This window comes from Semicossyphus pulcher, unplaced genomic scaffold (genome assembly GCF_022749685.1).
Source record: "Semicossyphus pulcher isolate SPU_LCO1_2020_fin unplaced genomic scaffold, fSemPul1.0.p SCAF_27, whole genome shotgun sequence".
Lineage (NCBI taxonomy): Eukaryota > Metazoa > Chordata > Actinopteri > Labriformes > Labridae > Semicossyphus > Semicossyphus pulcher.
This window is the reverse complement of record NW_027211701.1, coordinates 4888862-4900018: the sequence shown is the minus strand read 5'-3', so window position 1 is coordinate 4900018 and position 11157 is coordinate 4888862. Positions and strand designations below refer to the sequence as shown.

General features: G+C 39.4%; 1 protein-coding gene across 1 annotated transcript; it reads left to right on the top strand.

Annotated features, from left to right (window-relative positions):
* The first annotated feature begins 652 nt into the window (after nucleotides 1-652).
* On the top strand, nucleotides 653-10996 carry LOC138604966 (tensin-4-like). Its single transcript, XM_069677009.1, has 13 exons — nucleotides 653-805; nucleotides 1960-2233; nucleotides 3337-3664; nucleotides 3984-4315; nucleotides 4405-4500; nucleotides 5406-5537; nucleotides 7481-7573; nucleotides 8216-8293; nucleotides 8416-8478; nucleotides 9362-9533; nucleotides 9653-9721; nucleotides 10012-10041; nucleotides 10221-10996. The coding sequence occupies exons 2-13, from the start codon at nucleotides 1990-1992 to the stop codon at nucleotides 10351-10353; spliced, it is 1770 nt and encodes a 589-aa protein (XP_069533110.1). The 5' UTR covers nucleotides 653-805; nucleotides 1960-1989; the 3' UTR covers nucleotides 10354-10996.
* The last annotated feature ends 161 nt before the right edge of the window (nucleotides 10997-11157 follow it).

Below are 11157 nucleotides of genomic sequence, written 5' to 3'. Positions count from 1 at the left end.
AACCTAATTTCTACTCCCGACTGTAATGATAAAAACACATACACTGTCGTATCCTTTCTATGCTATATTCTTTATTTTTTGTATTTTTTTTTTCGTGTCAATGTCACTGTCTTGACAGAAGCAATGACTGTGATAATGTTTTATGGAAAAAGAAGGACAAGATAAGTCCTTGGCGGAGCGTATGGGTGAATGAATGAATGGATGGTTGGATGGATTGACGGATGGACGGACGGACGGACGGATAGATAGATAGATAGATAGATAGATAGATAGATAGATAGGGAAGTAACGATCTCATCTCAAGATTTGATACGAATCCCAATACTGGGTTCACGATACGATTTACTCACGATACTGTTTTGTCATTTTTATAATATACGTTTAAATCACCCTTTTTAATTTTGAGGTTGTATATAAATGTGTGACTGGTATCTGTGAAAGGTCCTATATCAACAAATTTAAACAACCTTATAAGTAACTTAATAGAATAACATTAAATAGTACATGTATAAGCTCTTTGAATACACCTTCATAGGGACAGTGTAAGTCATACCTCTGTGCACTCATATGATTTCATTGCTGGGAAAAATCACCCCTCCAGCCATAAACTTTATGCTGCTAAGATGACATCATCAGTGGGAACCACAGGGATTAGTGATTCTTGCTACCGATAGGCTTACAGGGAAAAGGGTTGGGATTTCATTAATAAAAGGGAGCAACATAACAAGATGTCAAAGTAAAAGAGTGAAGAGTCTGAGAGTTAAACAGCATTTCGACAGAAGAATCCTGACCAGAAGAAAATCAGGTAAGACAAACTTTCTTTAAAATAGAATATACAGGCTATCAGTTGCATTAAAAACAAACATGTTCAGTCAGGTTTGAACAACTTTATCAACATTACTCCATTTTATTGCATTGCTCTCTGTTGATTTTTAATGTTGTCTTAAGTCTGTGTTTTAATTTTATCATTCAGGCAGGTCTTAGCATGGGAACAAAAAGCTTGTATGCTCTCGTTTCTAATATGAAAAACGCTGAAATCTCAAAAGTTGCATCACAGCTCGTCTCGTACTTCATGGCAAATGATCATAGTGAAGATTTGTGATACTGAGCAGGTACTCCTCTAGAGTAGAAAAGGTCTAAATGATCAGAATTTCACCCCAAGACAAGCAGATATTTGTTCTAAGCCTTCTTTCCACACTGCTGCATTCACTATTTGTAGGAAAACATTAGGATTGTCATGGTAACCAGCAGTCACCTGAGTGACTCACAAAGCACCGCGCCTCGTCTGAAGAACAGAATAGGGAGACACCGTATGAGCTGATGGTCCAACATGTGACACACCCTTCCTATTCATGCTGATATCAGCATTGATGTCAGCCGTTCACTCAGCTTGTGTCATTCTTCATTGAGTGGATTTATGCACGTACTGCGAGTCACACACTGACTACACATACTGACCTACACAATCCAGTAAACATGTTGTTTATTGCTTTTTTGGACCACACCAACAACTTTGAGGCTACTTATCGCTTATTTTGAGTGTATAACAGGATACTGGCTTCAAGCTGAAGTAACCAAATGAGAGCCCAGTATTATAAGCTGACATGGGCCTATCACATTCTAAAAGTATTCTTGTAAATCATTGCAGGGATGCACTGATATAAAACCTTTTATTAAATAACACTTCATTTAGAAATGGTGTCATCACTCAATGGGGGGCCTAAACGTATCATAAGACAACCCTGTATGACTGCTTTTCTTCAATCACCGAAACAACAGTGAAAAACTTACAAACTGACGTTTGCTGTAAAACATTGGCTAGAAAGCATAAAGTGCACTATGAATATGAGTATCTGGGAAAAGAAGGTTATGCTGGCTCTGTTTTGCAGAGAGGACAAAAGCGAGGCTGTTGTTACAGTCAGGACAGTGTAACTGATCTCTCTCTTTGTGTCTCTGAAGTCTTCCCAGAAAACTGTGAGCTGATCTAACATGATGCCTACAGCTAAAGGCATGTCCCACATGATACCCACTCATGTTCTGAGAGTGGGTCAAACTATCCGCCTGGACCCAGCACAGGAGACCGTCCATCAACATCCAAATCTCATGGAACCCAGTGGTAACAATGACGACCTCGACATTTCCCTGGATAATCTCAACCAGCTCATGCTGGATCTGGATCCGTCATTTGAACCCATTGAGGTCACCAGTCCTTCGTGCATCAGCCCTCCTACAGGTACAGTATGACTGTGAAGCTCTGCATTAAAGATTTATTTTGCTTTCTTTTGCTTTCTTTCCACGTTAAGAGGTGTGACACAGAGCACTGTTACACCATAGTTACCCTCATAAAACAAATAGAACACATAGCCTGGGGATTTGGAAATTTACCCTCCCTGTTTGTGATCGTTTAGATTTTTTTTAACCATGGGATAATTGCACCACTTCAGCTGTTCTGGGATTCCCGCCCAGACTAGCACCACACCCTGCTGCACATGTTAAGTTACACACACACAGAATCTCACCAAGCAGTCACACATGAGGGTGGTACGGCGGTTTCTTTACTCCGAGCTGCTCTGATCAGAAAGTGCACACAAGAGTCAACAACACATATAAATGGATTTCCTGTTTGTCATCTTTTCTTAAAAGAAGTTTGCTCGTTTGTTTATGAGTGCAGAGTTTATAGAGGCAAAGTTTAAAGGAAATCATCACTGAGGTTCATTTCATCACAGAGGTTGAAACATTAAGAGAAGACTTGTATGCAGTGTTGATGAGTACTCTCTTCCTTTGATTGCAAAACACTGTGTTTCCACCTACAGTCACAGACAGATCTCTCTATTTCTGTATAAATGTTAGTCATTCTTATGTAACACTGGTTGCAGAAGCCGCCGTCTGGCTCACTCATTGACCAGTGCCTACAGTGTTTTCTTGAGGGAAAAAAACTTGCTCAGTCCCCATCACCACAGTGAAGCAAACAGATCCTCAAGTGCACTGAAACAAGTTGGGACTCCTCAAGATGATTTGGTCTCATCGCAACAGCAGAAATGCAAAACTAAAAGCATTTTGTTTGGAAGGAATGGGCATGAGCTGTGCGAGCAGGTACCTGCAAGACAAATATGAATGTCTTTATCAGTCGAGTTTCAGCAGCTGTGTGTTTGCTAACATAGGCCAAGCCCATTTTGCTAAGAGGAAACCAAAGCAGGAGACTGGGAAGTTATGGAATATGCAGGGTTTTTCCAGAGAAAAACATGCAACCCTGCATTTAAGAGTTACTTATTCGTCATGATATATTGCATAATCTCTCTGCAGTGCTTCTGCTAACTCTTTCCTCTCCATCCTCAGACGATTACTGCTCAGATGAAGATGTCTCCCAGTGCAATTTGGTCTCTAGAGGATGTCATCCTTGCTCCTCCCCCACTGTCAGCGCAGTGTCACCCAGTATAGCCATCCCTGCACACAGCAGTATCAGATGCAGTCCTCAAGGCACGCTGGTTTTCTCCAGCTCCCCTACATCCTCCCTGCCTCCACTGCCGTATGGAAGTGCACCCCGAAGAAATCCCTCGCCTAAGTCTGATTCAGGATGCCTGCGATTTTCACACTCCAACAGAAACAGTGTCGCCTCGCTCCTTTCCATGTCAACATGCTCAGACACCAGCTACATCCTTGGCAGGTAAAACTCACAATTAAAGTATGGTAAGCCAATTAACACAATAAATAACTTATAATAACTTAAATATGCATCTTTTACAAGCATCTATTTTTATTAATAACTGTACTATATTCAGAGGCAGACCCATTCCAGTTAACTAGTTTCCTTGAGGACAGATACGACCGAAATAACTGTCCCAAACATGAACATTTTACTACATTTCCAAAACCATATTGTTTGTCTGTTCATTTCCCCCCCCTCAAACGTTATTGGTAACAGTTTATCCCACATCACTCACGGTCTTATCTTTTCATTTGCAATCTTCTTCCTCCCTGCATAGCAACCTCTCCCTGACCAGTGAAGATGCAGACTCTCCAGAGTCCATCCTAACACACATGTCCGGCTCCTTCAGTGATGGGTCCAGAACAAGGTCAAATGATAACATACACAGCCCAGAGAAGCCCCCGCTGCTGAGGCGAGGACACCTTCTGGAGCAGCAGGGAGCACAAAGCAGTCCTGCCTCACTGTCTGGGTCTTTGACAGATATTCCTTTACTGCTGGTCAACGGTGCACCACAGTGGGATCCGTGCATCCAGTCTGGTGGACCAGAGATTGACCAGAGATTGATGCAGCCCATGACTATATCCAACTCAAAGCCAATGACTCCTCACAGTGAGTCGCACCTGCCATCCAAGTCCATTTTGCAGACGGCTACAAAAACATTATTTAATCACACCGTCATATTTTTTTTGTTTGTTCAGGTTTCCAAGCCCGTTTTAACGGCAGCCAGCCCTCAATGAAGTTTGTCATGGACACTTCAAAATTTTGGTTCCGTCCACATGTCAACAGAACAGAAGGTGAGAATCTCATTATATCACTCTAAAGGATGATAATTCGAACACATAATAAGAGCTTTACTCAGGCTTTGTGGTTATATCATGCTACAGGATCAGGATTTTTAAGGGATGTAGGATTTTTCTGCAATACAGATCGTAGACTGTATACTGTATAAGAAGTGGATGTGGCCTCTAGTTTTTTCAAAAGTGAATACAATGCAGAATTTTCATAAACCTAATTGCCAGTAGGAGACAACTCCACTGGTTGTGATAAGGTGTCAAAGTTTAGGCTTTTTGTTTTAAATATCTAGTTTAATTTTCCATCATGTCCATTATGGTCCTATTAGAGTAAAGCAGGGTATATTTCTAGGGTGTGGCTACCTGTGATGAGTGACAAGTTGCAACAAAGTGCATCCACTCTCTTGTCCAAATATGGCAAATATTTCCAGGGGTGGCCGTGGCTCAGTGGTAGAGTCGCTCGTCTCTGTCATCTCTCAATCAGAAGGTTGTAAGTTCAACCCCTGACTGATACAGTCACATGTCAAAGTGTAACCGGGCAAGACACTGAACCCCGAATTGCTCCCGAGGCATAGCCATCGGGTATGCATAGGCATAGATCTGATAGGAGATTGGCACTTGGGCCTTTAGGCCTTTGCCATCAGTGTGTGAATGTGAGTGTGAAAGGGTGAATGTGACATGTAGTGTAAAAGCACTTTGAGTGGTCAGAAGATTAGAAAAGAGCTATATAAGTACAGTCCATTTACCATATGGTCACTTCTGGCCCCATACCAAACTCATGTTTTCATGAGTTTATGGTGGTCCACAAACCAATGGGTGACATCCACTTCTTATCTACAGTCTGTAACAGACATACAATCGTAAACCCACATCTCTGAGCAGTTTCTGTGATGCTCAATGTTTTCTAGCTGAAGCCCTGTTAAAGGACAAGGAACCGGGAACATTTGTGGTGAGAGACAGCACTTCCTACAGAGGCAGTTTCGGTCTGGCCATGAAGGTTGACCAAACATCGGCAAACATCCCTGCAAGCGCCTACCCAGGTAAACTTTCACTACTTACTGCGGCGACCTGATCTAATGCCTCCTTTTGAAACATGCACTGCTATTATTAAATGTCATAGCAGCTTTTGGTGAGATGAAGGAAAGAAAGGGTCTTAAATGCCACATTAATCACAGACAAACAGCGTAAACATAGCGTAGCACAGTGCTGCTGTCGTCATTTATTTATACCAGAGAACTGAAAGACATAGAGAATCGCTTACCCAACCCCGCTGATGTGAATGGGCACGTCTGATGGCATCCAGCTATCCGCGGTGAGGCAAGAGACAGTGTTGTTATTTTTTCCATCCGCTGTATACACTGTGTAAACACAATGAAAACCAGCTGTTTATGGCACTGTAAGCAATTAAAGAGGGAAAAATGGACCTCACTCACAAAGCAATTTTGCGGCTTGGTTCATTTGCAGATCTGTATTTGTTTTACAGGAATGCAGGATATGAAAGACATGTAAGCGCTGTGTCGGGAATTGAGACCATTTAGAGTGCACAATCAGGGTTATGTTGTCAGTTACAATATTCCTCTGCTAAGAAATTACAAAAAGCTATTATACCTGGTGGAAAGAAGACGCTGTACAATTTTCCCTGTCTAACTTCTATGTTATTTTCAGGAACAATTTGCATCAACAAAAATAAAGTCAAACAAAATTATAATTAAGATTAAAACTAAATGCCCCAACACAGCGATGAGTCAATACTTTGGCTTTTCAATAGTGCTACATGATAAGGGAAATAGATTATAGTGTTATTTTTACAGATATTACGATTGCGCTATGATTCACAATTAGGGAGATTGATCATTTTTGCATCAACAATTTAACAATTTAAGCTTTTTGCAACTTGGACATTGCACTTTGCAATATTAGGTTATTAGATTAGATATTATATTTTACACTGTGTAATGAGGCTTTGTTTTGGGAAGATACAAAGAAAATGTTTGACTGTGAAGACAGAGAACAGAGTGTCTTTCATAATAGGTTACAGACTACGGTGTTTTAAAACATCCGATAAATAGCAATAGCATTAGCTATTTTATTTATAAAGCACATTTTATTACAGGTTAGCTCAATGTACTTTACATTGGGGGTAAAAACATAGGAATACAAAAAATCAATCATGAACCATGTATAAAATCATATCAGTTAAACGTGCATCTAATGTACATCAGACACACCACATAGCAATCAAACACCAAAAACAGCAGAAAGACAACGAAATGAAAACATAGATACACAAAGCCGCACATACAACCATCGGCACAAGTGATCACACGTACACACACAGAGTAACTATTCGTACTCTTGGGAGAATAAATTGAGTTTAGTGTTAAAAGTAGACACAGTTGTGATGGACCTCAGGTGAACAGGCAGCTTGTTCAAGGGAGAAGGACCACAGTAGCTAAATGCCCCCTCACCGTACTAGGACCTGATTCTATACCTCTAAAAGACCTCCAGCTGATGACCTGAGAGGCCGGATTGGGTTGTAGTTTGTGAGCCGTTCAGAAATATAAACTATGTAATTTGAGTCTTTAAATACTTTCACTTTCAATTTATGGATCTGCACATTATATGCTGTGCGATCATCTTAGTTTTCTCTGCTGTATGTAAGCCCATATGCACAGATGATTACTAGGGCCAGGAAAAGAAAACATAGAGGCGTTTTTGTATTTAAGAAAAAGTCACAATTTTGGGAAGCAAGTTAAAATGTCAAAAAATCTTACCTGACGAGACACTTAAGATAAACAAAAACAGATAAATAGATTAAGCATTTATGAGTCATATATAATATCTGTTGTGCCTCTTTATCACTTGTATGTATCTAAATTGTACATTAACTTGACTAAGTTAATTCGTACATTCATAATAAATTGTACATTAACTTGGCTAACTGAATGTGAATCTTACTCATATTTCCCATCTGTTTAAACAGGAGAGAGCAGCTCAGACCTTGTGAGACACTTCCTTATTGAATCATCGGCTAAGGGCGTACGCATCAAAGGCTCCTCACAGGAACCATACTTTGGTAAGTAAAGTCCACTACAACATAACTTTGTTGTTGCACTAGTAGAAATAGCATATGTCGTAGAATTACAGAATCCATTTAAAATAAACTCGCCAACTCAACATGAGTAATCTGCCACACCAGGACTGAGTCAGCTATGTCTGGCCTCTTGAGGTGTGGGTGGTGGCTCTTTCATCATGCAAAGGTATGAGTTCTCAAGGTGTGTCAAGTGTTATTGCGAGTTTCCTTTTTCCTATCAGAGACTTTGTGAGGAAAGACACGCGCACTAATGTGTCTGCTTCCACAGATTCTGGCTCGGAAAAATCCCCACGCCAAAACACGTTTTCGTATAATGAACCAGATGAACCACTAGAACCATAATTTCAAGTCTATATAACAATGAAAAACATATACTTAGTAACAACTGGAATTAAGCTAAAATTGGGCAAATGGATAAAGATTAACTAAAAATGCAAAATTACAATCCACATTACACATCTAGAAAATAACAGACACATAATGATGAGTGAGATATTCAAATATATAATATTGTCAGAGTGAGATATTTAAAGTTTTGTCTGACCGTTTTTTTCAGAAAGAAAATAATTATCTTTATCGTATATGAGCTTAACCCAAACCTTCATTTTCATGTTATCTTTACAGGTAGTCTCTCTGCCCTGGTCTACCAGCACACTATTTCTGCTTATGCTCTACCCTGCAAATTACTGCTTCACCCCAAAGGTAGGCTGTTCTTGCAAGACACAGTTTTTGATTATTTTTCTGTCTTTTTTGGTCTCTTTGTTATATGTGTGTGTGTGAGAGTAAAAGAAAAGTAGAAAGTCATTTTGTATTTGCCTACACAGATCTGACTACAGCAGAGGAGAGGACAAATGACAAACCAGATGCAGAGGACAAGAATAAAACAGGTGGGACAGCATAACAGAATAGCATGCAATACTTATCTTCTAAGTAATCCTTACAAAGTGCCGCTTAAGACTGAGGCAAGCAAGACAAGGGGCAGCATTAACAATAAAATAGTTATTAAATGATAACAGTTAGCCATAATCACTAGTTACAGTTGGCTTGAAGGCTCGGAAGAAAACAATAAACAAGCCATTAACAAAAAAGTGTCTTTAAACTACATGTATTAATATAAATAAATGTGTTCTTACCTTTTCTTCTTTGTAGTCGTAAATAGTAATTCTTCTGCAGGCAGGAAATGCTAACAGCAGCTTTTCCCAAACAGCTTGTTAACTGAGATTACATTAGCTAGCTAATTAGTTCATGAAGCTTTATTTTTCAGGACCTTGTTGACTATTTTTCATGTAGTTCTTGGTGAGAGATATACAAAAAGTAAATTTGCGTAACTTTATTTTGAAGCCAATATAATGAGAAAAGGATAAAGGACATGTTTGACTGGGTAGGTTTCAGTCTCAGCTAGCTTAAGGCCAAGTCAACAACAGAAACCTCTCGCGGGTTATTTGACCTAAATCACGATAAACTCTTTGATGTTTAAAAGCAGGAAAAGCACTCACACGTATAACTAAGAACCGTAATGAATAGGGACGGAGTTTAAGGCATACCAGTTCTGTTGTTATGTATGACTAGCCTAGCTAACTATGATATGCTCCACTGCAAGCAAGTCCTGCATTCAGGTAAAAGTACTTAATTATTAGTAGCAACATGTAGGCCTATTCAATGGGTAGCATAATCGCCCCTTCCTACTTTGATCTTAGTACTCTACTACTCTACATGTTTAATGACACATGCATGCACGCTAATCACACTTTCACAATGTCTCTACCACAGCTTCAAATTTTGTGTACCTGAATGCTGTCCCCACTGAGATGCTGACAGGCCCCTGTGCAGTGCAGAAGGCGGTGTCTTCCACACTTGAGAAGGCCTCGGGCTCCTTCACACCAACCATAGTGAACATGAAGGTGTCTTTGAAGGGTGTCACTCTGACAGATATAAACAGGAAGTAAGGAAAGACACATCCTGTCACCCTGCTGCTGAGATTTCACCTGCAGTACACAACAAAATCATTGTGGTTTCTATATAGTGCAACTTTTTTGTTAATGGTGATTTATTTCTTCACAGGCTCTTCTTCAGACGCCATTACCCTGCTCCCCTGCTCAGCTACAGTGGTGAAGATCCAGACAATCGACTGTGAGTATATAGCAACATGTGATGAAATCAAACAGACCTATATTGAGAATTATTCTTAATTTTGGCAAAATGTAGCCCAAATACGAGTTCTAAAAGCACAGAATTATAGGGTAAAGACATTTCTTTTTTTATAAAAGGTCAAAGGTCAACATCACTGTGAAATCAAAATGACCTGGAGAAACACTTAAAATATAAGCCGCAGAAAAAAACACAGACATTTCCTTCAAAGCTAACACGCACACGAATAAAAAAGTAGGCCATGTCTAACTTTGTCCGCTTAACTCTAACAGGTGGCTGAGAGGTTCCAGTTTTGGTGCAAGGTAATTTTCAACATTTTATTCCTCCAAATTTGTGTCTAACTGTAAATGATATGTATTGCTAATTCAAGGATCCATAGTAAGGTTTTAAGCTTACCTCCAATGTATATCATACACTATTTAAAAGAACACGTCATGAATGAAATCTCACCATCTCTTCTATTGTTTCTTCGTCCCAACAGGATGTTTGGCTTCGTGGCAAAAGGAGTAGAGGCCGGTATGGAGAATGTATGCCACATTTTTGCAGAATATGACCCCGTGCAGCCTTGCAACAAAGCCATTAAGGTTATTCAGGCTGCTGTAGCAAAGCCATAGACACTCAAGAACTGAGACAACATGATACAGTATGGGGTCATAAGGCCCTCTCTACATAGTCTGTACTGTACTGTACTTATCTCAAATAGTCTGTCCAAGATGGTGGTCATCCTGGTCACTATGACTTTTGTTAAACTAGACAAGTGACTGAAGTTCTGATGACATTACTCGTGCCTGGGTCTGAACTTAAAGAGATATTCTAGACTATAGGAATGATTGTATTGGTCCACTATCGCTGTTAAATAATATCTAACCAGTTTTTAAGACTGATAAAATAAATTCAGCAATATTGAAGTGGGAAGTAAATTTTCAATACAAAATATTTTTGTATAACATGACCAACACCTTAAATATAAATGTATCATAAATGAGCAGGTTTTTTTGTAGTTCTAAGTGTAGACTTATCCCCATGTACATTGAAGTCTAAATCTGCACTAACCAATGATATAAATCAAAGTGATTTTGAAGTTTCTGTTAATAGACTCGAAGTAAAGCAGCTGACTTACTGTCATGTCATTTCATTTCAAAGCAAAAAGTTTGCAGATACCGTAGTTGTATAGTTAAGAATGTATTTATTTTACTGCACTGCACTGTTAACAATAGCATGTATTCTCTGTTTATTCCTGTATTGATATGATGAAAAATAAAAACGTTGAATTGTTGAACTTGTGTATGTGCATGCTTACTAATGTTTCTGTCTGAGAAAGAGAGAGAGAGACAGCGCGCACAAGTGGGAAAAAGAAAGATGTATCTGCTCACAAAGCAGACACTGTCGTTAATGGTTTTGTGCATTCTAGTAAATCA

Excerpts from the sequence above, each read along its gene's own strand:
- LOC138604966 (XM_069677009.1), top strand. The coding sequence starts at position 1,990 with ATGATGCCTACAGCTAAAGGCATGTCCCACATGATACCCACTCATGTT. Across the intron at positions 4,316-4,404 it reads AAAGCCAATGACTCCTCACA|GTTTCCAAGCCCGTTTTAAC; the intron begins GTGAGTCGCACC and ends TTGTTTGTTCAG. Across the intron at positions 4,501-5,405 it reads ACATGTCAACAGAACAGAAG|CTGAAGCCCTGTTAAAGGAC; the intron begins GTGAGAATCTCA and ends AATGTTTTCTAG.